The sequence below is a fragment of the Pelodiscus sinensis genome, chromosome 25, assembly GCF_052426305.1.
Source record: "Pelodiscus sinensis isolate ZL-2025 chromosome 25, ASM5242630v1, whole genome shotgun sequence".
In the NCBI taxonomy this organism is placed as follows: domain Eukaryota; kingdom Metazoa; phylum Chordata; order Testudines; family Trionychidae; genus Pelodiscus; species Pelodiscus sinensis.
The window spans coordinates 11,136,313-11,164,283 of record NC_143076.1 but is presented as its reverse complement, the minus strand read 5'-3'; the positions used below and the strand labels follow the sequence as shown (position 1 = coordinate 11,164,283).

The window sequence follows — 27,971 nt, the reverse complement described above, 5'->3', positions numbered from 1 at the left end:
CAAGTTTTGTGTGTGTGTGTGTGCATGTTGGGAGAGGTGTACGGGTGTGTGTGTGTGTTGGGAAAGGTGTTGGGGTGTAGGGGTGTGTGTGTGTCTGCATGTTGGGAGAGGTGTAGGGGGGGTGTCTTTGGTTTGCCATATTTTCGGACCCGTTTCAGTGGGAAATAGGCGTCCTGTTTGCAAGGTAGGAGCCAGGCGTGTATTTATATCAGCCACGGCACGACTATTTAAAAACGGATATTTGAAACTTCCTCGCTTAAAAGGGGGGCATAAAGTAGTCCTTGAGCTCCACTCAGCGTTCCGTTTTGGCTTGACTCCTCGACAGCCTTTTCTTTTTAAAATATGTGGATTTAAAAAAAAAAGTTCCTTAAAGTTGCTGGCAGGACAGGGGAGGGCTCGGGGAAGGGAGGCTGTGACAGAGGCGAGGATGTCACATTAGGCTGATTAATCAGAGGCAGCAGCTGAAATATTGATAAGGGGAAAACGGAAATCAAATTAAAAGTTGCGGCGGGGAGGGAGGGGGGACAGGAGCGAGAGGAAGAAAAGCTCTGGCTGGAGCGGAGCGCATTTCAGAAACCCCCTGAGGATATGCCTGGGCTGATGCAGACTGGCTGGATGGGCTGGAACACTTTAACTTTAGGGCTCCTCCGGATCCTGCACGTTTAAACTCTCCCCGCAGCACCGCCGCAGCGGGGTTCCAGGACAGCGCTGGTGGGGATTTTATTTGTTGGTCTCACCCTGGATATTTACAAACTGCTCTTCCACGGGTTGAGGGGAAAAGGGTCCAAAAGGTGAGTCCTTGGGGAAGACACGAGCGCAGTTGTGGACACCACCAGACCCTTTTGGACGTGCCTGGGAGAAGCTACGGGGCAACATCCCGAGTTGCCGTCTGAGAGTGACTCCGAATATGTAGCTGTGTTTATTTATGTGAACATGCCTAATTATGCACGGGGAGCAAATGAGGAGGCTGATGCACAGAGAGAGATAAAAGGGGGTGGGGGAAATTGAGTGCGAGATATCCCTGACCCCAGCAAACGTAATGCCCAAGGAATACTAACCTTGTCCTTCAACTCCTAGGAGGGTCGGAGGGGGGGTAGTTCTCCTCCTTGTTGCAAGTCCACAGGCAAACGAAACTGGAATGTGTTCGGGAGAAAGGACAGGGAAATAAATGGTGCTTCTCAGAAACACCTTGTCCACCCGATTCTAGACTCGGTTGCCCTTTTCTGCCAGCTGGACGCGGAACAAATGACTGAAAATCAATAAAAGGAGGGTCACGTGGAGACACAGGACAATTTATTTGCTAGAGTGGGGGTTCTTTTTAAATCAACAGATGTTTTCCAGCAGTCCTACCGCGAAGGCTGTGTGGGCACAAAGGGGGTCGGTGGACCGTGGCTGGAGGGACAATTAGAGGGGCATGCATTGGCATCTAAAATTGCAACTTGACCATATCAGGGAGCAAACCCAGCGGAGTATCATAAGCTCTAGTGCGCGTCTATCTATAGTTGCGCGTGTAAAACACCTACTACAGTAAACTACAGAGCGTTATAACTCTGATCTTTCCTTAACAACCTCACAAAGGGATTTACTGGCCATTTGTAGCAAAACCTACTCGTACACAGGTTGGATATTGCCATGTAACCTTGATCTACATGTTTTTCATCCAAATTCTGAGCAAAAAAATCTGCCTCAGATACATTTTCCTCGGGAAAACGCGAGCCTCATAATAGCAACAAACACAATGTAAGTGGAAGGTAAAAGGGGACATTTGCTTCTTTTAAATGTAGGCTTATCATAGTGGGCATTTTTAGCACTGCTTCCAGGGATCTAAAAGTTTCCTACAATCTAGGAAAAGTGTGTGTGTGTGGATAGATATTTTACTTTGATTACAGATTTCAGTTTATCGCTGAAGTTTGTTGTTCTCCTGAGTGGAAACTCGACTTTTTTCAGCCATCACATTTCACGATTTTTCCATTGTTAATCTCTGAATTGTGCAGTCCTGGCTTTAGAAAAACTGTTCGTGATACTATCATTATGTCACCAACCTGAGACTTCAGAGAAAGACAGATAGTAGAAGCTCTAAAGTACAGCTAAATTTGACAATATTACAGCACCATCACAAAAAGGAAAATTGCAATTAACAACCTTGTGCTTTTCGTTGCCATGTATGACTTTTCCCCTGTTCACTGCTTTTTAAAATTATCATTATTGTTTTGCACTAAAACTTTTTTGCAAACTATTATTTGTGGGGAAGGTTTCTATACATTGGGAGCATTAATGGCCCGCAGTGGTTCTAATGAGTAATGAAATACAACTGCATTTCATTCATTTAACCAAGGGAAACGCTTAAGTTCAAGTCAAAAGGGTTAACTAGTCTCAACATGAAAACATGGGTATGTCTGCTAGCTTTTAATTGCTGATTAAGAAATTCACTTAATCAAATGTCAAACTCCCCCTCTTCCCAGTCAAAACTGGAGAGGGTTCTTTTTTGTAAAGCTTGTAGTTAAAAGGTAGATAGTCAATCTTGGTTATTATTTTAAACTTCATCGTTTGGGGAGAAGTTTTCCTCTTTACCTTCTTTAAAAAGGGGAAAGATTCAAATACGCGATTAAAAATTGTATTTGCTTATTACTGGTTTTAATTTTTCAAAACAAAGCTCTTGTTTGTTTTCTATTTTTCATCTTTATTTTTTCCCCTTAATTTCAGGTCAATTTTAGGACCTTTTAAAAATATCTATTAATCAAATAAGGATGTTTCAGACAGTACCAGACACTTCGTCTTACGTCAAGGTAAGACATGACAGCATCTTTAAACAGGTAATGTCAAAAATTACAATCTTCAAAAATTCAAGAGCATTTATGTCTGTTTTAGAGCCTGATTCAATGCTCATTGAAGTTAATAGGAAAACTCACATTGAGAACTGAGAATTGATTTAAATCCTAAATGATCATGCTTATCCATAGATTCATCTTTTGAGCTCTGTATATTATACAACAACCAATAATATATTATGGTGATCTCTTCTTTTATATCGTAAACAGTATTATGCTGGGATGTCCTGAATTACAGTATAGTAATGGATAGCTTGATGTTAACCAGCGTGATAGTGGTGATCTTCTAGCAGTATCATACCATTAAAGCTTCTTGGATTGGTTTCCAATTTTCTGCTTTCCTGGCTCCATGTAATCTTGAAACAAAACTAAAGTTCATTTTAAAATGCCTTTTCCTCTCTGCTGTGCAAACCACTGAATTCCAATGTACAAACAGTGTCTAGCTGTGGAAAGTGCTAGTTCTCATCAAAATGAGTTTAAAGACAAAACAGAATTAACTAAATAATAAGCATTTATTTAAATGGATTGCTGGACCAGAGAGTGGTGTATAATATTGGAGCTTGCTTCACATTGTTGATGATGGGTTTTACTGTACCGACCTGCCCATATCATTTAGCAGGCACATAGACCTGCCTGTTAACACCAGACAATGGCTAATGCCACATATTACCAAGTCTTGCCTTCCAAATATTTGACTCTGTGTCTGATTATTAAATTAGAGAAAGCAAAGTGTGACTCTTAGCTTGTATTCTGATGGGTCATTGTTGCCTTTTTCTTTTTCCATCAACCTCAAAGTAAATCCCAAGGAAAGGGTGGCAAATTCTTGTCCTTTTATAATGCCACTGAGCACTATATTATATTTGACATCATACAGGTTTTTTTTTTCCACAACAGTTCCCAAGAATGTAAATAAACCAAGCCCGAGACATCTGGGTTACACGTTTAAGGCAAACCCCACATGCCACAGCACTTAAGGAAAATCTAAAACACAAGACTCTTCTCTTCCAGACTTAAGGAACAAAACTTGTTAACTTGAGTTGGGTGAATGATTTGTAATGAAAAATGTATTCTATTAATTTTGCCTCTTTTTCTCTTTGAGACTGGTCCATCAGCATTGTGATTTTTCATGTAAATAACTCTTTATTTTTAATGATTGGCTGGATAATTTCTACAAGTAATCCCTAGCGTGTAGCTTATTTTGCAATACTTTGTTGGGAGTACTCTAAATGCACGTTTTGGGGTGTGACATATGGCATTGTTTCTCTCTCCTAGTGGGTTGAGTGTAAATTCAGGGTCAGGTTTTTAAGCAAAAACTTGCATTGGAAATATTCAGCATTCTATGTTCAATGAATTTTCTACAAAGCACTTAAAACTCAATGTTTCCCAAATGCTCATGATATTCAGTGGGGTCTAGATCAGACCCTAGAACTCTAGAAACATTCCTGAAAGAGACCTTAAAAAAGTAGCAGTTATCAACAGAGCAAAACCGCATATGATTATTACTCCTGGAAATGCATGTGCAGTCTATGCCCAGCATTAGAGTCAACTAACCTAGTCTTTTAGAAGCTTCAGAGGGCAGCCGAGTTAGTCTGTTACAGAAAATACCAACAAATGGTCTGGTAACACTTTATAGACTAACAAAATATGTAGATGGTATCATGAGCTATCGTGGGTACAGTCCACTTCTTCAGATGACCTTCAGTCTATAAAGTGCTGCCAGACCATTTGTTGTTTTCTTAGTCTTTTAGAGCATGGATAGGCAGGAAATAAATCGGGCGCATGTTCTGGTCCCAATGAAAAAGCAAACCCACTTTGTTATCCTATATCAATATATCCTGGCAGGTTTGCCTTTTGTGGTAAGACATGATCAAATAGCTGAAGCCTGCTCAATGAGGATGAAGGCCTAAATTGTTAACATTCATATGGCACGGAACTGGTCAACACAGAACTGCATCAAATTAGCTGTGATGTTAGGTGGGCTGTACTCAGGCCAAGCTCCCATTGTGCTCAGTGGGTGTTTTTCCTGGGGGAGAACTTTCCAACTGGTCCTATGTGCCTCGTCTCAGTTGTACGGAGATAAACAGTTCACGGGGTGTTGAACTCATGCTGCAACACTCCATCATCTGCCATTTATTTTGGGGCAGGGACTCTGTCTCCTGGGATTTGTCTGTAAAGCATCATACACACTGATGTCATTGGGAGAATAGTTTGTTTCCATCCTTAAAACATCCACAGGGTTTTGAGTGAAGTTTCTTAAGAGCCTGATCCAGGGCCAATTGGAGTCAATGAGACAGGAGTGTTGTAATTATGTACGCCCATGTTTAATTGTATTCAGGAGTAGTTCCACTGAGGTCAATGGGGCTGCTCACATGATTAAAGTTAAGAACATGCTGAAGTGTTTGTGAAATCAGGGCCTTAATCATTAAATATAAAACAGATAGGGTGAAATTCTGGCCTTGCTGAAGCCTATGACAAAACTCCCGTTTACTTCTATGATATAGAATAGGTGCCTCGTAGAAAACATTCACCTGCAGGGGAGACAGCTTGGCCTAGTTGCTAGAGCACTGGTGTTGGCTTCAGGGGACCGTGTTCTTTTTCTGGCTCCGTCACTGCTCTCCTAGGCTGGCTCGAGCAAGTCACTTTAGCTGTCCGTGGTTTGGTTTTCCCGGCTTGAAAATGGAGATGATGGCATGGGGCACTTTGAGATCTACTGATGACAAGCGCCTGGAGCTGGGTGTTGCTATTGGACAGTGAGCTATTGTTTGCTGCTCTCCCAAAGAGCCTTTTGAGGGCTGGGCTGGGGCTATGAGGAGGTTCTGAGTTCTGATGCCACTGGACATTTTGTGCAATGGTTGGGAGACTCATTTTAATAAATGGGCTGAATCCCAGTTGATCACTGGGGCTACTTGTCTGGAGAAGAAAAGCAGGACTGGATTTTTTATAAAGCTCCTTGACTAACAGCGGGTCCAGCATTAAGTCAAGACTGTATCCCTTAGCTGATGATGTTAAATGTCAAAGCTGGAGCACCTCTGGCATGAATGAGAAGGGGCTGCTGGCAGGGTGGTCTCAGAAAGGACCCTATGGCTCTGGAGTTTGTTCTCCCCACCCCCTTTGGTCCAAATTACCCTAAACCTCACCTTGTCCCTTGAGCATTTGAAATGTGGTTGGGGGGAAGCATGGTAAGGCTGGGGAATTGTTGAATGAGGAAAGACAGCTGAGTTTTTAAGTTGCCTGGCTCACTAAGGAAGGGTTATATTGAATCAAACGGCTGCTTTTCAGATATGTCTATTATGATCCATTTCAAATAGCATCAACAACACCTAGTGCACCTGGCTGGATTTTCCCCCCTAATTCGCATATATCGAGTACATAAACGTAACAATTGCAGATATTTGTGTAATCTGAATTTATGGCTATTTGTATCTGAGCATGTGAATAAACCGTCCTGGTGTGCCTCCACATGACCAAGTGATAAACAAGCACAGTGATTATAAACTAATGATAGGTCCCCGTTGTTTTCTTGGACATAATTCTATGAATGTGCATATACATATCTATCCCTTATGCCATTACTGGTCTTGCTGAACTACAAATCCTGAATAATCGACAGCGTACAGCAGAGCGTGCTAATCTCATCGGAACATAAGCACTCGACTTTAGAGAATGAAACGTGTAACGTCAATTGGAAAATTAAATTTAAAGAGAGAGCACTGGAATGAGAACTGAGGCTTAACTGTTTGGGCATGGAAAGTATTAAGGCTATAAGCAAAGCAATATGACCTCTGAATACTGATCCCCCCCCCCATTCTTACCACTGCTGTCTGGTTTTGCTGAACGATGGTGGCATTTACTCCCCTTTGGCTCTGTCTGTGCTCATCTTATGGGTTTGCAGAAGCAGTGCACGAATAGCTTTTGATTGCCATATTCTGTAGCCCCTCTCCCCCGCCCTCACTAAAGGATCCAAGCCACCATGTCTCCTCTCCCTCAAAAGCAAAGCCTAAAGTTGATTGGGTCACGCAGAATCACACAGGTGGTCAACACGCCCTGCAAAACTGGAGATAACTGCAGTTGGGAGGCACAGAGACGGGGCCTCGTCCACAGCTCCCACTCACCAGTGCTGCCTATATAGGCTGGATGCTGGAATCATGGGGCAACGTACTATGTCAGACCAGATGAGCACTATGTTCCCTTTTGGGGACCATTGACGAGAGTTGGGGTGATAGGAACCGTTTCCCCCTTCTCATCTCCCTTCAAATTCTGATGTTTCAAAATTGCTGCAGAAATGTTGCGTCTTCACTCTAGGCCCCCTTTCAACATTTTATAGGGCTTGTGTTTCCACATTTAAATGGTGAGTGCCACATTGTGGAGTATTTTCCTGCTCTTTTCAAGACATAGAGGAAATAGCCACATGCCCAGGATTAATATTAATGCTTATTTCACATCTAGCACTTTTTCTCAGTCGATCTCAAAGCACATAGCAATCTTTTAATATATTTATCCTCACAATATGCATGGGAAGAAGGAAGTACAGTTATCCTCATTTTACTGATAGGAAACGGAGGCACAGGGGAACTAAATGACTTGCCCAAGGTCACACAGGAAATATGTGGCAAAGCAAGGAATTGACCCTCCCCCGTCAGCCTAAGCCAGTGCTCTAACCACATGCACTTTAGATTGTTGTCAGCAAAACTCTTTGGTCTTCTGATATTTGGTAATACTCTTGTGTTTCAACTGGTCACAGCAAACTGCTCTCTGACCTATCACTAATGGCACCTGATGCAGACCCCTAACACTGTCACATTTCTGACCAGTCCATACCTTGCTGTCCAAGAAGTAGCTTCTATAATATCTTTTTGAGCCTTTTGTTACAAAATAGTCAAGTTCCATTTGCAAGCAATAAGCTCTGGTGTTACCTTGGAAAGCATTTTAAGCTCTCCCCAGCTCTGTTCAGGGCACAGTGATGAAATTTGAACAAAGCCACAGTGCATATTCCACTGTGGACATTTGCACACAAAAAGGGGCTCTGATTTTTAAGCAACCCAGAAAAGGGAATTCACTCCAGTCTGCATAAGCTGGGGAGGAAAGAGCCATAGTTTAAGTGCAGGAGTTCCAGCTTTTAAAAAAAGATTTTCATACAGCCATAATGTTTGTGGTGTTATACAAAGAAGCATATTCATAGAAGCAAAATAGTCTGGATGGATGGAAACAATATTTGGTTTGTTCTAGGTTTCACTCTGCCTGGAGGGTTTACAAGAAACCCAAAGAGAGAATTTTTGATGGCCAAAACACTGACATTTTAATTGGAGAGGAAAATATTAAAGCTATTGACAAACACTGACATTGACATGTTATCATTTCCTGCTCCACCATAGTAGCCAAATACTATTGCTGGGGCAGCCTGCAGACAAGTAATCATTTACAAACTTTTGCAAAAGGAAACTTTCTGGGGAAATCATGCCAACCTAACCTAGTAAGGGAAAATATTGTAGTGAGCGAATGCGTTGTTAAAAAAATCTAGGTGTCTTAACTGACAATGGAATGTTTCCTACAGGTGTTCAGTGAGAAGAATGCTGGAAATACAATGACTTAGTTCTAAAGAGTATGCTGAAATTTCTCTAATAGAGACCCTTAGTTGCAGGGAGAGGAAAAATGCAAAGATTTCGGAGACTGAAGTATTTCCATCCATGCAGCACTGTTCCCACTCATCCCGCTTTATTCTTTGTTGCGTGGCTTTTTAAAACGACTGGTTTCCAGCAGAAGTTGTGGGTTTGCCCCCAACGACATCCAGAAGGATCGGAGCAGGTATCCTCTAGAAAAGCTGGACATTGAAAAGATTTGTAGGCACATGGGTATGTTGGAGCTGCGATTAAATCGTCCCAGTCGAGCGCATGACCATGGGACTGGAAAGGAACTTCTGGGTCCTCCACATACTATTCATTAACACAAGTGCCTACCAAATCTTTTTTTTTTAATGCTCCTATCTTGAGACTGCACCGTGGCTAGGTGCTTTACACTTTAACGGGGGCTTGATGCATGTGCTGAAGGATTTAATTCCTGTTTGCGCCTAATTTTTATTTGCGGGCATTACAAAAATACTTCCCTTTGCCCTCTGCGCCATTCCCGCGAATCTTGCCTTGTCCTTCGACCCTGCAAAATGTGAAAGTTGGCGAAAAAGAATGTCCATTGTTTCTTCCGCGCTTTCGCTTAAAGCCTTAAAGGTATGAGCTGAATTTAAACAAGGGGAGAATTTGAAACATTGTTTATCCTGGAAGCGTAGTGTATTGAGCCTCCTTTAAAATAAAACAGGCTGTCGGGCTCAGGGGACAAGCTTTTATATTCAAAGACTCCTGCTTTTCCAGACACCGGGATCCAAAGAACCAGCCCCCTTCCCTGTAAGTCACTACCTCGTCTAACCTTTTAAAGGGGGGGGGGGGACCCCTCTTTCTCAATATATATTTTGCTTTCCAGCCCCTTCTGTATCTTTCCACTACTGTGTTTAAAAAAGTGGATGCCAAGAGGGGGAAAATGCTTTAAATCTTGTCTCCAAATCTCCAAATATCTGAAGTCTGAGGAACAAATTCAAAGCAGGCACGGACGCCCGAAGAGAAGTTAGAGAGAAATATTCTGTTCCATTCAAGCGCATCAAGGGTCTCGCTGAAGTCTTGTTTGGCTAAGGTCAGACGAGACTGGGTTCTCCAATAAAAATAAATCTCAAATTAATTATGGCCTCAAGCGAGGGGCCAGGCTTTTGGAGCTGGTGCGCTGCAGTCTCTGTTTTTGGCCTTCGGTATTTGCTTTTGTCGTGCTTAACTTTTCAATAATTGTGGAGAGGTTGGGTTGGCGGGGCTTCCTGGGACAGGGATCTTACATAAAACCATCCAGGACAGTGTAACCTACCTTGCTGCACACTTGTGTTGTAGCTTCAAAGCTACCTGTGTCTTCTCCGCGCAAAACACTGGATGCGAGGGAAGGGTGTATTAGCATCACACACCTTTTGGGGGGACTTGTGTTTCCAAAACAAAAAAAAGCCTTTCGTACTGAGCAAGAGATCTGGGTCTTGGGACCCGATCCTGCACCCCAGGCCTCTGTTGCATGGGTGGAAATCTGAAGGAATTCCAAAGTATCGGTTTTGACCCTCGTGGCAGAAAGAGGAATTTTAGCCCGTGGGTTCGAATGGGGCTCGGGCTATAGGCTTGACTTTCCTTCCTTGCTTTCTAAGAGAGCGTGGATCTTAACAACATTGTCTTTTAATTCTGCAGTGAAGTTTGTGCCACACCGCAACCCAGCCCTGAAACTCCCAATGAAGTCGATGGGACTTTTTCCGCTAGCTAGAACTGCATAAGGACAATCTCCCCACCCCCTTTTTTTCCTAAACCCCCCCCCCCCCCCTCCGCTAATGCAGATCTAGAAATTATTTTCATGAAGGGGAACTTTTGAAAGCAATTTGTGGGAAACGGGACACTTTCTAGTTGCAGGGTCACAGGGGGGCTGGCTGACCTTTCAAAGTCACTCTCTCAAAATTTTGCCTCCTTAACCAGAACACAAGGTGATGCTGTCTGGTCCCAACAAGCAGCAAGGAGATTCATGCACGTTAATGCCCTACATACACACTTTCAACTCCCACCGCTCTCCGGCCCCACTATGTCGCGATAGCTGTTCCGCCTTTGAAGAAAAAGTAGATTGAAAAGAAATGTACAAAAGTTTGAAGTGGTGGCCAAAATATTTCTGCTTGAACCAAAGAGAAAAACACACATTTGCGTGGTTTTCCCCATGAGAAAGACTAACACTGGACTCCAACGAATAATTAACTCCTTTGTTGCTGGATGTTTTAGGCTAAATATCATGGGCCAAAATTCCCCTCTGGAATACCCCCATTGGTTTCAGAAAGGTTACACCCACCTCCTGAGGCTGAACTCTGTGTGATTCAATTAAAGGATAAAGGGGGAGGGGGGAAATGCCAATGGTTTAACCTGCCTCAATGCCAACATTTGAAATTGATGAACGTAAAAATTATTGTAGGTTCCAAGATCAAATAATGTCCCATTTGTCAATAACTGAATTAAATGGATCATAATTATTTTCTTTCTCTAATGAGGCAGCAAAAAGTCGAGCATCAGACTAAAAGTTGCATAGACCTGCCAGAATTGCACGCAAGCATTTCATTTTGACATAACTTTTACATTTATCTGAGCCATGTTTGTTAGTCTAGAAAGAGCTACTAGACTATTTGTTGTTTTTTAAGTTTATCCTGTACAGACTAACTCGGCTAACCCCTGAAGCATTAACATATTAAACGTTAAGGATATCGTATCCTTTATTATTTTATGTCTTGTCTGGGATTTCTTGCTCCCTGCACCGCTTCTATGAAACTGTTAAATCTTAGTCAGTGCACACCAAGTAGGGATGATTCAGAGTTTGGCAAACCACATATATGAATGTCCCAGCCTTTTTCAAACGTTAGAGTTAACTGGGGGGAGTAAGAGAAAGACAGGAAGCAAAACTTCTTTTGTTACATTATTTTGGGAAAATAATGGTGTTTTCAACTTGTCTGTTTTAATGTTTTACAAGTTCACTTATTTTGTCTCTTGGGATTTTCACACAACTTTTTTTAGCCCAAACAGAAGGAGGAGAAGGAGTGAATGACAAAACAGTGTCTATAAATTATAGATCCGATCTATCAGGCAGCTTAAATATGCTTCAATTCGACTCATTTTCTTAGTGACAAAGAAAATAGCTATGGTATCATATTTCATTTATTTAGCAGTTAAATACAGAGGTATTGAGAACCGAAAACATCTCTGAAGTGTGTGTGTTACAGAGAGAGAGGTTACTTTTTATAGTCTTATAATTATGGAAAAATTGGGATCCAACGTGATTTTGCGAGCGTCTGCGTTTATTTTCTCTAACTTGCCCTTTTGGAGAGGGTGCTATGATCAGGAACCACTGCTTGTAAATTTCAAGGTGGTTTTGAATACAATTTGTACATTTCAGATTCTTTTTTAATGCAGTTGTTCAGAATCATTCTGCCTCTCCAGTCGTTAGCCTATCAAAGAGAAGAGTCCATATTCCAATTTAAAGACCCAAACGCCTTTTGCTTGGTCTTTGGGTGACATTGGCTCTTTCTATCGCCCTTCTCTCTCTCTCTTTGGGGTATACATTCTCTGTCTGACCTTACCTCCACCGTTCCTGGTTGGAGGGTGGTATTAATGTTGCCCAGAGAGGAAATAATTTGGGCTTTGGAAGGATGCGTTTCATTCCTCTCTTTAACCTCTTGCTTTTTCTGGAGCTAGCGCCTCCCATGTGGTGGTGCTGAAGGGGAAGTGGGGGAAAAGAGGTTTTGGTGTTTTACTTGAGGAGGGAGGAGAGAAGAGAATGAAAAGGGGGCTGAGGGAAGCAAGGGGTTAACCGTGATTTCTTTTAATTGAACTCCAGTTCTTGTGGCCCTAGGCACAGGGGGACCTGACCTCGCTAGCAGTATCCAGATGTGCTGCTCTCAGGGGACACTCCTGCAGACCCCTGGATTGTAAAGCAGACGGGGGGGGGGGTAGGACGGGAGAGGGAAGGCGGCCGGTCGCTCCCCTCTCTAACCCCCCTCCCCCTCCCGGCTGGAGACTGCCACAGTCGCTGCAAACAGCAAACCAAAAATCTCCAGTCCACAGTCACTGCCTCTGCACTGAAAATTGCAGCTGAATTGATGAGGCTAATGTATGTGTGTGTGGGGTGGGGGGGGGGGCGGGGATGGAGGGAGGGGCAAGAGGGGTCTGCAGCTTTCTCCGCTGCCTGCTGTTGCTCTTGGAGAAATAAAAGGGCTAATAAGGAGCCTCTGCTGCTAGGAACACTGGGGTCATTTGATTCTTTCGGGGGGCGCAAATTAATGTGGACAGAGCTGTGATTCTCCCCACCCCCCCGCGATTGGATTATAAATCCGGGGGGAAGAAAAGCCTGGACCCAACTGGATAAGGTAACCGGCTCCAGAAAGGGACTGCGGGGTCGCAGGGGCTCACACGAGTGGCCTCCCTTGAAATGTCTTTCTTGGCTTCCAGCTCCCAGCCCGGCTCCCTTGGCCTTTGGGAGTTTCCGCAGCGATGCAGAAGCGGGGGCTAAAAAGATGCCCCAGATGTTGGCTGATGTGTCGTGTTGCTAGGCGGGTCGGGGCGTTTGTTTGGGGAGGAGGTTGGCGGGCGCGTTTCGCCCCCTTCGCTTGGCGAGTTTTGAGCGCTCTTCGGACGCGTTTGGTCTCGTGGGGTTGGCTTGTCTTTTCCGGCGTTTCTTTGGGTGCTCTCCTGCAGAAGAGGAACTCGGTGGCCTTTCCTTTAGGAGCCGTGCTCACTCTCTCTGGCTGGGATGAGAGGCTGGATCTCTTGTCATCGACTTTGCAGTTCGAGGAAGGTCTCCCCCGTCCTCCCTTCCACGAAAGTAGCAGCAAATTTGTCACCGCCGGGAGGCAGAGGGGGACTTTGATTTCCAATCCAGTCAGTAAACTACTGATCAGTGGCCGGAGATAGCTGTGCAAGCAGATGAAAGCCTTTAGCAATGGCACTGATAGTGGCCCCGGGATTATACGAGGGATCAGACCCCGAGGTTCAATCAGCATGTCGAATATTGATACTGATGGGGAGAAAAGGAGATTAGACAGATAGACAGACAGTCGAATAATCGAATCTCCCTTCTTCTCATGCATCATTTTAAATGTTTGCTTTTCCTTTTTACAAAAAATAAAGCACTGGACGTACTAAAATCTTTTATAGGACTTTTTTTATTGAGTGAGAAAGCAACAGGGGAAAAAGTTTTCTAAAAATAATGTTCCTCTGAAAACGACACGGAACTCCTAGTTCTCTCGCTTGGAAAGTCAGCAAAAAATGTAAGAAAGCACTTGACATGCTTACATTTCATGGAGTTGCCTGCCCTGAATTATACGCCCCCCTCTCTTGTGGTAGTAGCTAGCCCCAAATGTAGTATTCCTCCCTTCTCCCAAACTCACTGGGGTGCTTGCCGGAGGAAGGACTGGAGGACGGGGGCAGGAGCCGGTGCTAAATAGACCATTACATCGTTAATCTTTTCCTGTGTGCCCCAGACAGCATTATATTTACGGTCTCCTCCCCCCCCCCCTTTAATTTTGCCTGTGACTGGAAAAAGCATTAATAAAAAAATCTGTGGGAAGAGATGGAAATTCAGTGACTCAGGCTGCTTGGCTTCAGCCAAAAACAAAAAAAAAACAAAAAAAAAACCCACTCTACCAAGTCCATGTTCACATCGACTTTCTGATGACACAGTGCGTGGTAGCGCAGCCTATTGCTGCGACGCGGCTCTCCGCTGGGCTCGCCAAGCGGAGCGAGCCCGAAGAAACCGCTATTGTTCTGCCCCGCTCTTATCTGCGCGGCGCAAATATCCTGGATGTAAACGCACCGCTCTGTTTGAACCCAGAAGGCAGGACCCAGCGGAGAGACAGAAGGTTTCCTCCTCAAGTGACTTCACTTCCCAAAATTAGCAGAAAAAAAGTTTCATCCGGTTAACTGTCTCTTTAGCGCTCCGCTGCACCCAGCAAAAGTTAAAAGAGCGAGCGAGAGAGCGCGAAGGAAAAGTAAAATCTTGGGGGGTGGGGTCAGAAAGCGCGAGGATCAGCACTTCAGGGGGCTGCGGGGCCAGGCTAAACCGGGTCAATGTGTGGAATATCGCTGGACTCGGCTGGAGATTATTCTAGATGGACGGAACTATTAAAGTAAGAGGGATCTGGCGGGATCTGGCGGGGGCGGCCGTGGGGAGGAGACAGCCCCCACTCCAGGTGGGGGAGGGCCGCGCTTTGGAGCGGGGTGTGTTTGGGGGAGGGAGGGGGGAAGCTGGATCTTGTCCAAACTCCGATCCCAAGGAGAGTGGCCCGATTCGCCTCCTCCCGCCACCCTCCCCCTTTCACGCTTCCCTTTTCTTCCCCTTCCTGGGGCTGCGGGAGGTGGCGTTCGCCAGGGCTCTGGCCGGCCAGTGCGCAGCGTGCGCGCCGGGGCCAGGCGCGGAGGCAGAGCGGGGTGTGTGTAGGTGGCTGAGGGTGTCTCTGGCGTGCGAGCTGTTCATTTCAAGGCGGGGATATGCGGGCTCCTGGCTGGGGCGGCGGGGGCGGAAGATCCCTCTTCAGGGAAAGCCCGGGGTGCGTGGCTGGCTGGCGATGTGGCTCAGGCCGGCTGTCTCGGGAAGGGGTCCCGATCCCTGCTGGACCTGCCCGGCGTGAAAGGCGAGCGCTCCCGCCCTCCAGAAGCAATGCCAGCTTCTCCTCGCGCGCCTCGCCCGGGTTTTCGCCCCCCTTGCGCTGAACTTTGGATGCAGAGGAGCGCAGCGGGGGCTCATCTTATTTTCAGCGCAAACTAAAAGCGCCTGGGGCTGACGCAGGGGATCTGCCTCCAGGCTCGCCCCAGAGGTGCGCCCCTCGCAGGGTCAGGGACTCCGATGCCTTCCCCCTTGCCATGTCTGCTTGGAAGGCAGCGCTGCTAAGGTGGCCGGTTGCCCGTTTTCCAGGCGTTATTTCCGAGTGGAGGAGTATAACAGGAGTTGCGCCCCAGCTCCTCCCGCTCGCGGCCATAAGACCACCCCAAAACTCGCCATGTGGTTTCCTATATTCACCCTCCCCAGCGCCCAGGCCTCCTCCCTTGTGAGACAGGGTCGGGCCCGAAAGGATCGGGCCCTCCCAGAGCCGCCGCCATGCGCACAGAGTTTCATCCTCGCCCGCTGCCCAGCTGTGCTGCAAAGGGACTGGGGCAGGTTTGTGACCCGCTCGGGGCGGGTTGATTTAGTTCTTTGGTTCGCTCTGTCGCCTCCGCGCAGCTACCGCAGCCCCGTCCTGGAGCGAGAGCCGCTGGGGGTGTGTGTGTGGGGCGGGGGGGAGGTTGGAGGATTTCGAAAGATGCCTGTCGCCTGGGTGGGGTGTTGCGCTCTGAGGCCTGAGTTTTTCTTTTTGCTGATCTGGGGGAAAAAGAAGTTGCAAACGGGCAGGAAGTGAAACTTCTCCATGAGGCTGCAGATTGGAGCAAGTGCAAAGTTTGGTGTGGGGGGAGGCGATTTCTTTCTGAGCTTCGCAGCCCCCAATATACTCCAAAACCTCCCCCAGCCACCTGTGCCCCAACTACTGTTTCTCTGCATATGAATGCCAGCGCCAGCCTACAGGGCAGCAACCTGTGCCCCACACCACAAGGGGGCCTTAATGGCTCAGGCTCCTGCCTCAGCCCCAGGTAGCAGGGCTCAGGGCCACTCAGCCCTATAAAGTGGGGCTTCATCTTTCTGCCTTGGGCCCCAGCCAGTCTAATGGCGGCTCTGCTCGGTGGGCCCTCTGAAACTGCCTGGTGGCCTTCCAGTGGGCCCCGGAACCCCTAGCTGAGAACTACTGCCCTAAAAGAAGGAAAGGCTGGAGGTGGCAAAGCAAGGGACAGGGATGAAAGGGAGTAGGGAGGGAAGGAGGAATGCTGGGGGGCAGAGGGAGAGGACAGAGGGGCAGGAGCAGTCCAATTCTTTTCTCCTCACTCTCACAGAGACAACAGCCCCAAGCAATTGCCCCCACCCCCTGGTTACCTGGGCATCTCATCACATCCCCGGTGAGGCGGAAAGGTGTTGTTTTTATTCCCAGTCTGCAGCAGTGATACACATCGCGACTTGCTCAAGTCACACTGGCAACCCACATGTGTTTGTAGGTCTTGGGCTCTGCTCTTACCACTGGTCCATCCTATTCCCTAGTTCAGGGCCTGCTATTATAACCAATGACTTAGTTCCTTCCAGTCTGATACCCTGATTACAGAAGCCCCAGTGTTAGAACTAAGAGACTAGGATTCAAGAGTTCTGCTGTACTCCAGCATCTGGTCCAATGACTTTAATAATGTGTGTAAGGTGTCTGTGTGTGTGGGTAGGGGGGGTGTTTTCTTAAATTTTTGTCTCTTCAAAACCCCAATCCATTATTGGGGGGACAAGCCTAATGTATCCCACATTCTCCTGGGAATCATATTCGTGTCTAACTCTGGAAAGGATTTTGAAGAGGCTGATAGGAAAGATGATATCCAGAATATCACGATGTCTTGTACTGAGCAGGCAGTCAAACATGCCAGGGGATGAAGTCGTGTAAATCTTTTATCTTAATTGACTTCAGTTGTGTTTGCGGTCTGTAAATGGCAATGGTGGAAGATGGCTGGGAGAAAATGAATTGTGTGTACTCTCTCAAACTCATTCCAAACAATTAAACCGATTTTAATTCACACCTTTCGTTATTTCGACACTCATTTAGGTGTGCACAGGCTTATTCTGGATTAAGAGAACCCTAATTAGATTTATCTGAAGGCGATTTTTTTCTCCCCTTACATTAAATAAAAATATGAACATGCCTCTTCTGATATGAGTCCCATACAAACTTCCCCCAAAAGAACTAAAGGTATGGATTAAAACCAAATTCACTTCTAGTTAGTGTGTAGACACGACATAAATGTGTTCTTCTGTCATGCACAGAGGTGTATGTGCAGCTGGCAAAGGCCTGTTGTTACGAAAAAGCACAGTTGGATGACTATCACTCCCTTGTTGCAAAAAGTCAATTTGCCCCAGTGAGGCAGACATAGGAAAGGCACACCATTGAATAGGCGTCCAGGGAAAAGCCCACATCACTCAAACAGGCAACAGCAACTGCTCACCCCTCTCTCTTCCTACAGGCATGTGTGCAGCTCGTGTTGGTGCCTCTGCAGCCACGGGTGTGGTGGGGTTTCTATTGCAATCACTGTTTCTTGCCACTTGTAAACTGGAGGCGTCTGTACTTACCCTGAAACCTGGCCCACAGGGCTTCAGATCAAGAATGTGTTTCTTTTTGAGCAACTTGGTATAAAAATCTGCCTGGACATTTTGAGACGCTCTGGCATGAACCTTTTCTGGCAAGACGACTTTGACTCCAAAAGAGTCAAGGCATTAATTTGAAGGGGGGAGGTGGGAAATAGCCGACACACACACCCACCTTCATCACTCAGAGTGTCTTTCTTTGTTATCATTAAAAAACAGCTTGGACTTCAAACACATGACATTTGCAACACATATGTTCTTAGACCCCTGATCCTGCAGCCCTTATTCAGGTGAAACATCTGCTTGAACTGCACTGTAGACTCTCAATGGACAATCAAAAAAAATCTCTGTTCAAAGTTATTACAGAATACTCCCAGTAGCCACTTTCTATCCCGGGATAGCCTAACACTGAGCTTGATTTTACTGGGTCACTTCCCCAAGAGACCTGAACCTGCGTGCATAGCTTGATCAATGGGTTTTTTTGCCTGACTAAGAACTGCAGAATCATGTTTCAAACTGGTGCACTCTCCACTCCAGGGCTGTGTCTAGACTGGCCAGTTTTTCCAGAAAATCAGCCACTTTTCTGGAAAAACTTGCCAGCTGTCTACACTGGCCGCTTGAATTTCCGCAAAAGCACTGACAATCTCATGTAAGATTGTCAGTGTTCTTGCGGAAATACTATGCTGCTCCCGTTGGGGCAAAAGTCCTTTTGCGCAAAACTTTTGCGCAAAAGGGCCAGTGTAGACAGCTCAGATTTGTTTTCCGCAAAAAAGCCCTGATCGCGAAAATGGCGATCGGGTCTTTTTTGCAGAAAAGCGCGTCTAGATTGGCATGGACGCTTTTCCGCAAAAAGTACTTTTGCGGAAAAGCGTCCGTGCCAATCTAGATGCTCTGTTCCGAAAATGCTTTTTTGGAAACTTTTCTGTTAAAAGCATTTCCGGAAAATCATGCCAGTCTAGACGTAACCCAGGTATTTAAACAAGGCTTTTGCTTCTGCTACCATGGAAGCCAAAGGACATTTTTCTCAGTGACTTTAAGTGGAACGGGCCTGGGCCCCAGATAATTTGCACCTAACATGTTCAGATTAGAAAAGTGGCCACTGAGTATGTCCATTAATAAACTTTTGGGAAGGCTGGTGGTGGCCATTGTAGTACGGGTGAGATTCCCATTGTAGTACGGGTGTGTTGGCCTCTCCACCCACCCTGTGCAGTAGGGAGGTGAGACGCTATGACAGTCACGCTACATGGAGGAGGAGGCAGCAAAGAGGCTGACGGGGAGGAGTAGAATCAGCCTTGACAGGAAGCCAATGGTTCCATCCCCTTGCACGAGCAGCTGTAGTAACGGGCCCCTTGCGGCAGCCTGGTTTGCCTGGAATAGCAGGCTGTGCTGCAGGCTTCCTGCTTCCAAGTCCAAAGTGTGCAACCCAACTGCTTTGGCTCGGGGCAGCGGGGTTTCACCCCGAGGTGCTGCACCGCAGTGGAGTACACTCCAAGAGGAAGTGATAACAGGCACATCCTGAGGGTTTCATATTTTATTGATTTCTTTGAAATTTTCTGATACTCTTGGTATGGTGGGGGGGGGGGGGAGGAAGAGAGAAATGTGCTTCTCACCCTCCTGTGCAACACGTGTGTGTAAGGCACAACCCAGAGGCAAGTCAGCTTAGAAGTGATTTATTATAATGTTAAGGGGACAGAACTCGAAAGGAGCAAGAGGGCGGGTTATGTTTCCTGGGGAGATTTAACATAGCAATGACAAGCTGATGAGATACTGATGTTTGTGGCAATTTGGCAGAAGCCATAATTTAATGCGCTATTATCTCCTCTTGCGAGGCTCAGGAAGGGCCTCCCCTGGATTTAAACTTGATGACCTTCTGAGGTCTCTTCCAGCTCTATGGTTCTATGACATGACTTCTCTGCAGGATCGGTCCCTGAGTGTGTAGAGTTTAATGTGATGCCCAGGAGCATCATGATACAACTTGCCACCGACAATGCGATTGGATACAGTAAAGCGGTTCTATCATTCCGAAAGGGTGACTCGTAGTGTCAAATAAAAGTCTGCCATTTGGCTCCAGCTTACGTGACCACGTAATGAAAGAGCCAATGGTCCCATCTCACATGTGCATGAGCTGGAACGTTAAAGGACTCAAGGGAGACTTAACCTTAGTTTTCCAGACATTTGTGGTGGTGTTAGACACCTAACGTTCCCATAGCATCGTGTTTGTGTGTGAGAGTGTGTGAATGTGAGTCTGTGTATGCCTTTATGAGAAGGGCTTGATTTATACATTTGGATCCACAGCTAGGTCTAAATCCAAAAATGTAGAGGGCTGTTGTGATCCTTTGTTCTGAATCATGGCTGTACATTGTGTCTCTGTGTATATATATATATGGAAAGTGGGAATATGTATGTATAACATTATCACGGATAAAGACCTGATTCTGGGTGCACCCACCATGTCCTTCGAAGCCCTGATGTGTGTGCATGGATGCCGTGTGGAGGAGTTTGGTGGTTTCCTCGTGTGCAAATATTGGCTTACCCAAAACTATCAGTGCAAATGTACAAGCTGTTTTATTTTTTATTTTTTATTTTTTTGAGACTATGGCTTAAAATAGCAACATGCAAATGAACCATTTCCAGAACCAACAGAAAGTGTCATTAGATTGTGGGCCTGATTCTCTGTTCCCCTCAGCCTTGTGGCATCGTTGACTTCTGAGCCATGAAAGTGCAAAGCCCATGTACATTTTGGCAAGTGTTTCACAATCATTTGGCACACTAGTACAAACAGCCAGAGAGAGCAATGCAGCGTTTAGCATGCAGTGTTCACAATATCAGTGCTTTTAAAATGATGGTGCAATGACAGCCTATTTTTTCTCTTCCCCTCTTCCCCCATGGCCACATAATTACCGATGTGCATCTGCACAGCTGGTAACAACAGTCAAAAACCTGCCTCTTGCGTGGAAGCAGCAAGGACTTCAAGTTTCAGTGGGGGAGGTCTAGGTTAGATATTAGGAAAAACTATTTCCCTAGGCGGGTGGGGAAGCACTGGAATGGGTTACCTAGGGAGGTGGTGGAATCTCTATCCCTAGAGGTTTTTAAGTCCCAGCTTGACAAAACCCTGGCTGGGATGATTGGTCCTGCTTTCATCCTGCTTTGGTCCTGCTTTGGGCAGGGGGCTGGACTCGATGACCTCCTGAGGTCTCTTCCAGCTCTAGGATTCTATGATTCTAGCCCTACAAGAATTTCCCTTCACCTCAGGCACAAGGACTTCGATTATCCCCATTATTGATTTTTGGAGGAGCATCCCCATTCTCTTCTCATTCTTTAAGTGGCCGATAGCATTGAAATCAGTGGGGATGTTGATGCCGTCATGGGATTAGGCCCATACAATATCCAATTACCTGAGACACTGTACTTGAATATACATAGGTCAACTGGGCCAAAATATTTAAATGCAAAGGTCTAAAATTAGACACCTCAGTGAATTTAATGCATTTAAATAAGCAGCTTAGTTGGTGTTGACTGACTGTCTACAGCTCCCGCTGATCTCAGCAAATGTCCAGCTCTTCTGAAAATCAGGACCTTCCTACGGCGCCTGAATGCAAGTTTACATACCTAACTTCAGGCACACAGCATAGGCATGGTCTGGCTGGGATTTGGAAAGCCAGGGAAGAAAGGGACTTTTCTGCACAACTCCCAGTGATATGAATAGGAGCGACAAGGCTCAATCCACCGCGTTCTCTTTTAAAATCGCTGCCTTTATCTCAGTAACGGTGTAGAACACATTGCAAATCACGTCGCAGAGAAAGGGGGAAGGAGTTTTATTTACAATGCAGTAAGGAAATAGGCCTTTGCCTTCCACATATACCAAGTGTTCTGTCTTTTCCTGCTCCATTTTTCCTGAAATTCAGTTCAGCAATCCAGCAGAACACCCCACGCTGTAGAAAACATCATGCACAACGTTAGGCTGACTGGTTTGCATACACAGGTCTTGATTCTGCAGGGAGATCTACCATCATAGACACATGTAGAGAAGTGGTACCAATCAGAGGGGAGCCCTGGAGGGGGTGGGGGTGGTTTTCGACCTTTCACACTTGCTCAAAGTTCAGTAGATCATGGAGTGGGAGGGAGGGAGTGGAAGAGGGAAAGGGGAGAGGAAGGGGAAGACGGGATATGGCCAAAGCATTTTAAGTAGTATCGTTCTAGCTGCGTGGTCAGAGCATCACTGAAATTTGACTTGGCTGTTCCCCCATCCAGATGGAGGAGTAACTGGGCCAAATGCTGTTGTGCCCTCGCACATGGGATGTCTGCTCCTGAAGAACAGAGCACAGGGGAGAGCATCAAAAAAAATCAACTCTTGAAGGCACCAGGTCTGAGTGGATAAGAGAGAGGGGAGATCCCATGGCAAAGGGAGACCTGTGTCCCTGCAGTGGAGGGGGAGCCAAGACAAGCAGCGCTGGAATGGGGTTCTCTGCCACAGGAGAGGGAATGGAATAAGAGCCCCAAGAAATATCCCGTTTAGTGCTGAGTACGTGGAGTCCAACTCACATCACTATCAGGGCTGGAAAGGAGGGTTAGATCCCCAGTCAAATCTGAAGCTGCATCTCCAGGAATCCGATCTAAATACAGTGCCCCTCGCCCCCAACCTGTCAAACATGCAGATGCAGCAAAAGTAGCGTTAGTCATTTGCTGGTTTCTCACCCAGCAAAAACTGGCCTTCTTTGCCAACACTGGTTTTGATTTGCAATGGGAAGGAGGGGAATTAGCAAAAGTACAGTATTCGAAGCTAACTGATGAGCAAAAATAAGATGCCAAGTGGAGAATGTGGGTCTGGGTGTAAGGTGTGGTGAGAGGTGGAAACGGAATTCATTTGCATTGAAAAGAGGATTGAGTCTTGTTGAAGCCAGCTTGTAGTGAATTGCTTAATATGGGTCTAAAAAGCAAGGCAAGGGTTAACAAAATGTGAACTGGTCAGTTTTTACAACAAGTAACACAGTCGGGCTCTCTGGTCTCTTCTGAATAGCTCTTCTTGTTGTTCCATACTTGATTGACTTATAACTGCATCTGAACCCACTTCACATCAGTTCCTTTTATCAGCCCAAGTGAGACTTCCTGTGCTCCACAGTCTGGTTTCCTGATGTGTTTCCTTTTTCCTTTTAACAGAACAAAGGAAACTATAACTCCTCAGCTGCTCCTGTTCCAAATCTCCTCGGGATTTCACATAACGCTAACACTGAACATTCATTTTTTTCTCTGCCTGCACTCTGAGCAATCTTGCCGGGCATGCTAGAGCCGTCTTCATATTTAATAGTGTTTTGCAACACAGACAAGAATCACTTTGCTATCGAAATGCAGCCACCTTTGAGGTGGTGGGCAGCAGCGAGGCAGACACACCTCTATGACAACAGGGTGGGAAAGGGATATTTTGACTAAGGGGATTCTGTCCAGGAAAACCTGGTAGGCAATCAACTGTGAAGGTGTCATTTTAAAAAACACACACACAAAGTATGGCATGTAAGTCAGTTTACCAACCTTTGAAGCATGAAGTTTTCTGTTGGTATTTGAACCTGTAGCTAGATATTTTAGCCATAGCACTAATTCCTAGCTGCTGGCAGAAATGCCCCCTGAATGGCCATACGCATGCTATGTAAAACAGCATTATGGTGTGCACATGCTTTGACCGACAATGCCTCTATCCCAGGGGCTGGCAATAATTTTCACAGGGCGATTACTTAATGAATTTTGGTACATGGTCCCAGGCTGGCTCCACCCCAAAAGAGGAGGGGCCTGGAGCAGGAGCAGGGCTGGGGGCTCGTCTCCCCACAGAGTTGTGTGGTTCCTGGTTGTACTGCTACCGTGCTGCCTGGGAGCCATCCGGGTTGCTGCGGCTATTTAAAAGGCTCGTGGCTCCAGTCCCTGCTGGGGTAGAGCTGCCATTTAAATTTGATCCTGGTGCCTGAGCCACCACCTGGAAATTCGGTGGCATGGGCAGCAGGATATAAATAGAAAGTGGACAGAAGCAGTCTGTGGGCATTCGGAGGGGGTTGAATCTGGTCCCCTGGCTGCATCTTGCCCAGTCCTGCTCTGTCCCTACTTTTCAAACTTGCATTTTTCTCCCTCGCCTCTTATTGTTCAGTCTCCTAAATTGCTGCTATTTGTCTCTTTGGGACTATTCCAATCCTCAAAAGTGTTTAAAGATATAGTGTGTGTGACAGGTCCTTTGCAAAGTCATTTTGTACTAACGGTGATCTGCCCCTCTGTCATCTCTGGGTGAGAATTCCCTTTCTTGTGATGGCACGTCCCCTCTCTGCAGTGTATATTGCTCTACTGGTCTGCACGGGGTATTTTGTGTTTGCCAACCTCGCACATGGGATCTGGCGTGAGAGTCCTTATAATAATTCTCTGCGCATGGCGATTTGAGTCTGATGTGTGGCTAAAAGACACCCCAAATGACAGACTGCTCCTCCGCGGTTCCTACACTGAGATCAATGTGATTTTATGGATGAGCAGAGTCTATCAGGATCAGGCCCTTTACTGTGGAGAGCTGTGAGAGGAAACAGCGCAGGGATGACAGCTTTCTGTTGCAGTATCAGCCAGCTGTGTGTGCAAGAGAGAAATAGACCCATTCAAGCAGAGAGGGGCCTTTTCAGAAGCAAGCATGGTTGTAGTCCAGGCTGCATTTAATCCAAAACACTAAAGTTCAGCAGGGCTCAGAAAAGGTCCTGGTTTCACCCTCTCTCTCATAGGGTGAACTTGGGGGCAGGAGGGTTGCTTTGGGTCCTTGCAAAAGTAACCAATCCTTTAAAAAGGGGCAGTTCAGATCCGGGGTCCTGTTAGCCAAACCACTATAACATTCAGTGGCCAGGAGAATGTGGAGCTGGATAAAAAGATTCTTGGTCTTGCCTTGTTTCTAATGTGTGGGTTTGTACTGTACGTGGTGCGTGTTTCTACATGGGAGGGTGGGGAGGAGCAATGGTAAAAATAGACTGAAACTAGAGGGAGTCATCTTGCCACACCAGCTAAGAAAGAGAGCAGTGCGGTGATCAGACCAATATAGAGGCAATGTTTTCCCCTCCTCCAAAAAAGTGTCCCAATTTTTAACACTTGTTACCTGGTGACTCAAATGAGGGACCATTGCTCCCTCAGTCAGGGTATGTCTACACTACCCCCCTAGTTTGAACTAGGGGGGTAGTGTAGACATACCCTCAGAGAGGGAGGGGTGAATAGGATTACCAGCTTCCCCACACCCCAGATCAAATCTACTCAGTGCCTGCCCATTGCAAGAACCATATGTGAACCAAATCTTTTGCCAGTCTCAGAGTGTTTGGTTGAGTTTATCTCCCATTATGTTTTATTTCACAGAAAATGATAATTTTCTGTCTTTTTTAATATATTTTGGACCTCCCCAAATAATTTCACAGAGGCAGGCTAGCATTTCTATTACATTCTGTGTATTTTTAATATATTCTCTGCAGCGCCGTATTCACTTCTGTGGAACCTATTGGTTGCATCGATCCTTCTACCCACACCAGTAGACTATCACAGGGAAATATCATCTAGTAGGTTTTAAGACAATCCTCCACTGTAGGATTAATGATAGAATCCCATGGAGGCTTCCCCAATCCTTCATCACCCTGTAGCACAGCAGTGAAAGGACAATTTCCCATTAGGTCAATGAAAAATCACGTGGCCAGAAATGAGCGCAAGACAAGCACAGTGCTGGAAAGCCCCTTGATTTCTGTCTGTAACAGGGTCCTGACAGACTGAGACTCCTCTGGAGTAGTGAAATGGTACAAGTCTCGCATGTGCCTGGCAGGGATGCTAGGAATCTAGCAGGAGCTCCGTGTATTATTGTGCATCAGAGTGCTACAGACTTAGACCGCCGCCGGGAGAAGGGCTAGCATAGGTCAGGCCAGTCGAGGGGCCCTGACTTGCTCCCACTGAAGTCACTGAGAAAGTTCATGCATGCCATCCTGTGCTCACTGGTCTCTCTGGGAATGTCTACGCTGCGGGCTGAAGTCGAGTTAAGATACGCAACTGTAGCCATGTTCATCGCGTAGCTGAAGTCAAAGTCCCTTAACTCGGCTTTTGGCGCTGTCCACGCAGCAGGAAGTCGAAGGAGGAGCACTCTTCCTTCCACTTCCCTTACTCCTCGTGAAATGAGGGCTACAGAAGTCGGAGTCAGAATCCCATTATTTTGAAATTATTTCGAAAAAACAGGCTTGCTGTGTAGATGCGTGCTGTTATTTCGAACTAAGTGTGCAGTGTAGACCTAGCCACAAAGTTAAGCAGGTGGTTAAGGGCTTTGCTGGATCAGGGCCAGAGTGCTCGGCTTTTTATAGGAACGTGGCTCAACTACCACCAGACAGGATCCACGAAGGTGCTTACGTCCTGTTTTTAGAAACCATCGGGAGTCAAAAAATAACCACTTGGCTGCTGCCGAACCTTCTAGGGCCCTAAACTCCAGTGGCACCTACGTTTTTTTATTTTCCTCTGCATATAGTCACTGCAGCCCAAACGCCTGTCTCCTATGTGAGCATGTGCACTGCTGCCTCATGATCAGTGTCTGGCCATCTATCTCCTGCCTACACACCCGAATGATTCACAAACGGAAATGCAGGTGTTTGGCTGCCCAGGTCATGGACAGGGGCCCAGGCCAGCAGGTGTCCTCTGAGCATTAGGCCCCTTAGGGCAGTTCACACAAAGCAGCAAGGGAGAAGTTTCCTTATACGCGTTAGGCTTGTCTACACTTACCCCAAGATTGACGCTCTGGAGAACAATCTGTTCTGTATGTTTTAGCACAGGGATTGTTAAAACCTTGTGGTAACAAGATCATAACTAAGCTCTGAGACATCTATTACAAATGACCTGTGATGGCTTCAGCTCCCAAAAGTCTAACAGGAGATCAAGTCTTTGTGTGTGTGTTCTGATTTTCTATACACTATTTCTCCTGTGCCTTTGTGCTTCCCTCATCATTACACAGAGAGAAATGAGCATAGGAGAAATGGACAGAAATAAACCACATGCTATGAAGATCTGACTGTTAGAAAGGTTGCATCATAATCCAAACATTTTCCGCTGAGTGCTCTCTGTGCAGATTCCTAGAAATGCTGCGTGGCTAATTACCCACATTTGTTCTTTTCATTCCTCTGATATTTTTATTTCTGCTAAACAACATGGTGTAATAAAAAAAAACGCCGCACTGTAGCACATTGAAATCACAAGAGCGCGTGGCTTGTCTTATGTATCAAATATGGGAGGAATGGGAGTCTTTCGGTTGACTTCAGTTGGCTTTGAAACAGGCCATAAATGTGGCAGTTGGAACGGAGGTCTGCATGCAGTGATGCTGCATGTTCATTGCACAATAAGAATCAAATACCACGGGCTACTTTTATTGGAAACAGCTGGCTGCATTACAGGAGTTCCTTCAGAAACAATGTAATTTCTGGGTCATAAAATGGCCAAAATGAAAATGGTGTCATAATGAAAATGAAGTCTTGAAAATGGGTTTTTTGAAACCTGATTTTGTTTGTGTGTGTGTGAAAGAGAGAGCGCATGCTTCATCTCGTTCTATTAGTGACTCAAAGCTGGGGCTATCTAAGGCCTCGTGGGTGTCTGCTATATTTTATTTATTCTGTTGTTCTTAATAAATAAATAACCACAAACAAAAATAATTTATATATTACTGGATCAGAACCCCATTGTGCTAGATCCTCAGCAAAAGCGCAATAAAGAATTGGTGATCTTGGTTCCCAGGAGCCAGGTGTCTATCTCGTAAAACTACCACCTCAATTGTTACTAGATGCTGTCTCAGCCAAGGAACGTCTATCTCGTCCGTAGGATGGTTTGGGGAAGCTGCCCCATGTCCCAAGCTTGGCGGGGGGGACCCTGCAGCAGCCATCTCAACCATCCAATGGGCCAGCCTGGAGGATTACCTGGGGGTGGGGGGAAAGCCTGGTATGGGGCAACAGTAGGAGTAGGGCTTGTGGGAAAGGGTGAAGCAGAGACAGGGTGGGGGTGGAGCCTGTGCGGTGTGGGGGAGTTTGCCCTGGGCTTCAAGCACACTGTGAGGGGTTGTCCCAGGCCCCCGTAGGGTCACCAAATGAAATTAATAGGTGCCAGATTTAAAAGAAAGAAAAGGAAGGTTTTTTTTCACACAGTGCACAGTCAACCTGTGGAACTCCTGGCCAGAGGATGTTGTGAAGACCAGGACTTGAACAAGGTTCAAAAAAGAACTAGATAAATTCATGGAGGTTAGTTCCATCAATTGCTATTAGCCAGGATGGGTAGGAATGGTGTCCCTAGCCTGTTTGACAGAGGCTGGAAATGGATGACAGGAGAGAGATCATTTGATGATTA

The 27,971-nt window shown here is 46.1% G+C and overlaps 1 protein-coding gene across 4 annotated transcripts in view; it reads left to right on the top strand.

Annotated features, from left to right (window-relative positions):
* The first annotated feature begins 517 nt into the window (after positions 1-517).
* Positions 518-27,971, top strand: part of FLI1 (Fli-1 proto-oncogene, ETS transcription factor) — a 127,765-nt gene continuing 100,311 nt past the window's right edge. The window contains exons 1-2 of one of the 4 annotated variants that reach the window (XM_014572257.4): positions 518-791; positions 2,704-2,813. In XM_014572257.4, the coding sequence (XP_014427743.1) occupies positions 2,748-2,813 (66 nt within the window). In that variant the 5' untranslated portion in view covers positions 518-791; positions 2,704-2,747. Of the gene's footprint in view, positions 792-2,703; positions 2,814-12,614; positions 12,790-14,244; positions 14,548-27,971 lie in introns of those variants that run through there. The other 3 variants (XM_014572258.4, XM_014572266.4, XM_014572261.4) reach the window with 3 other exon arrangements.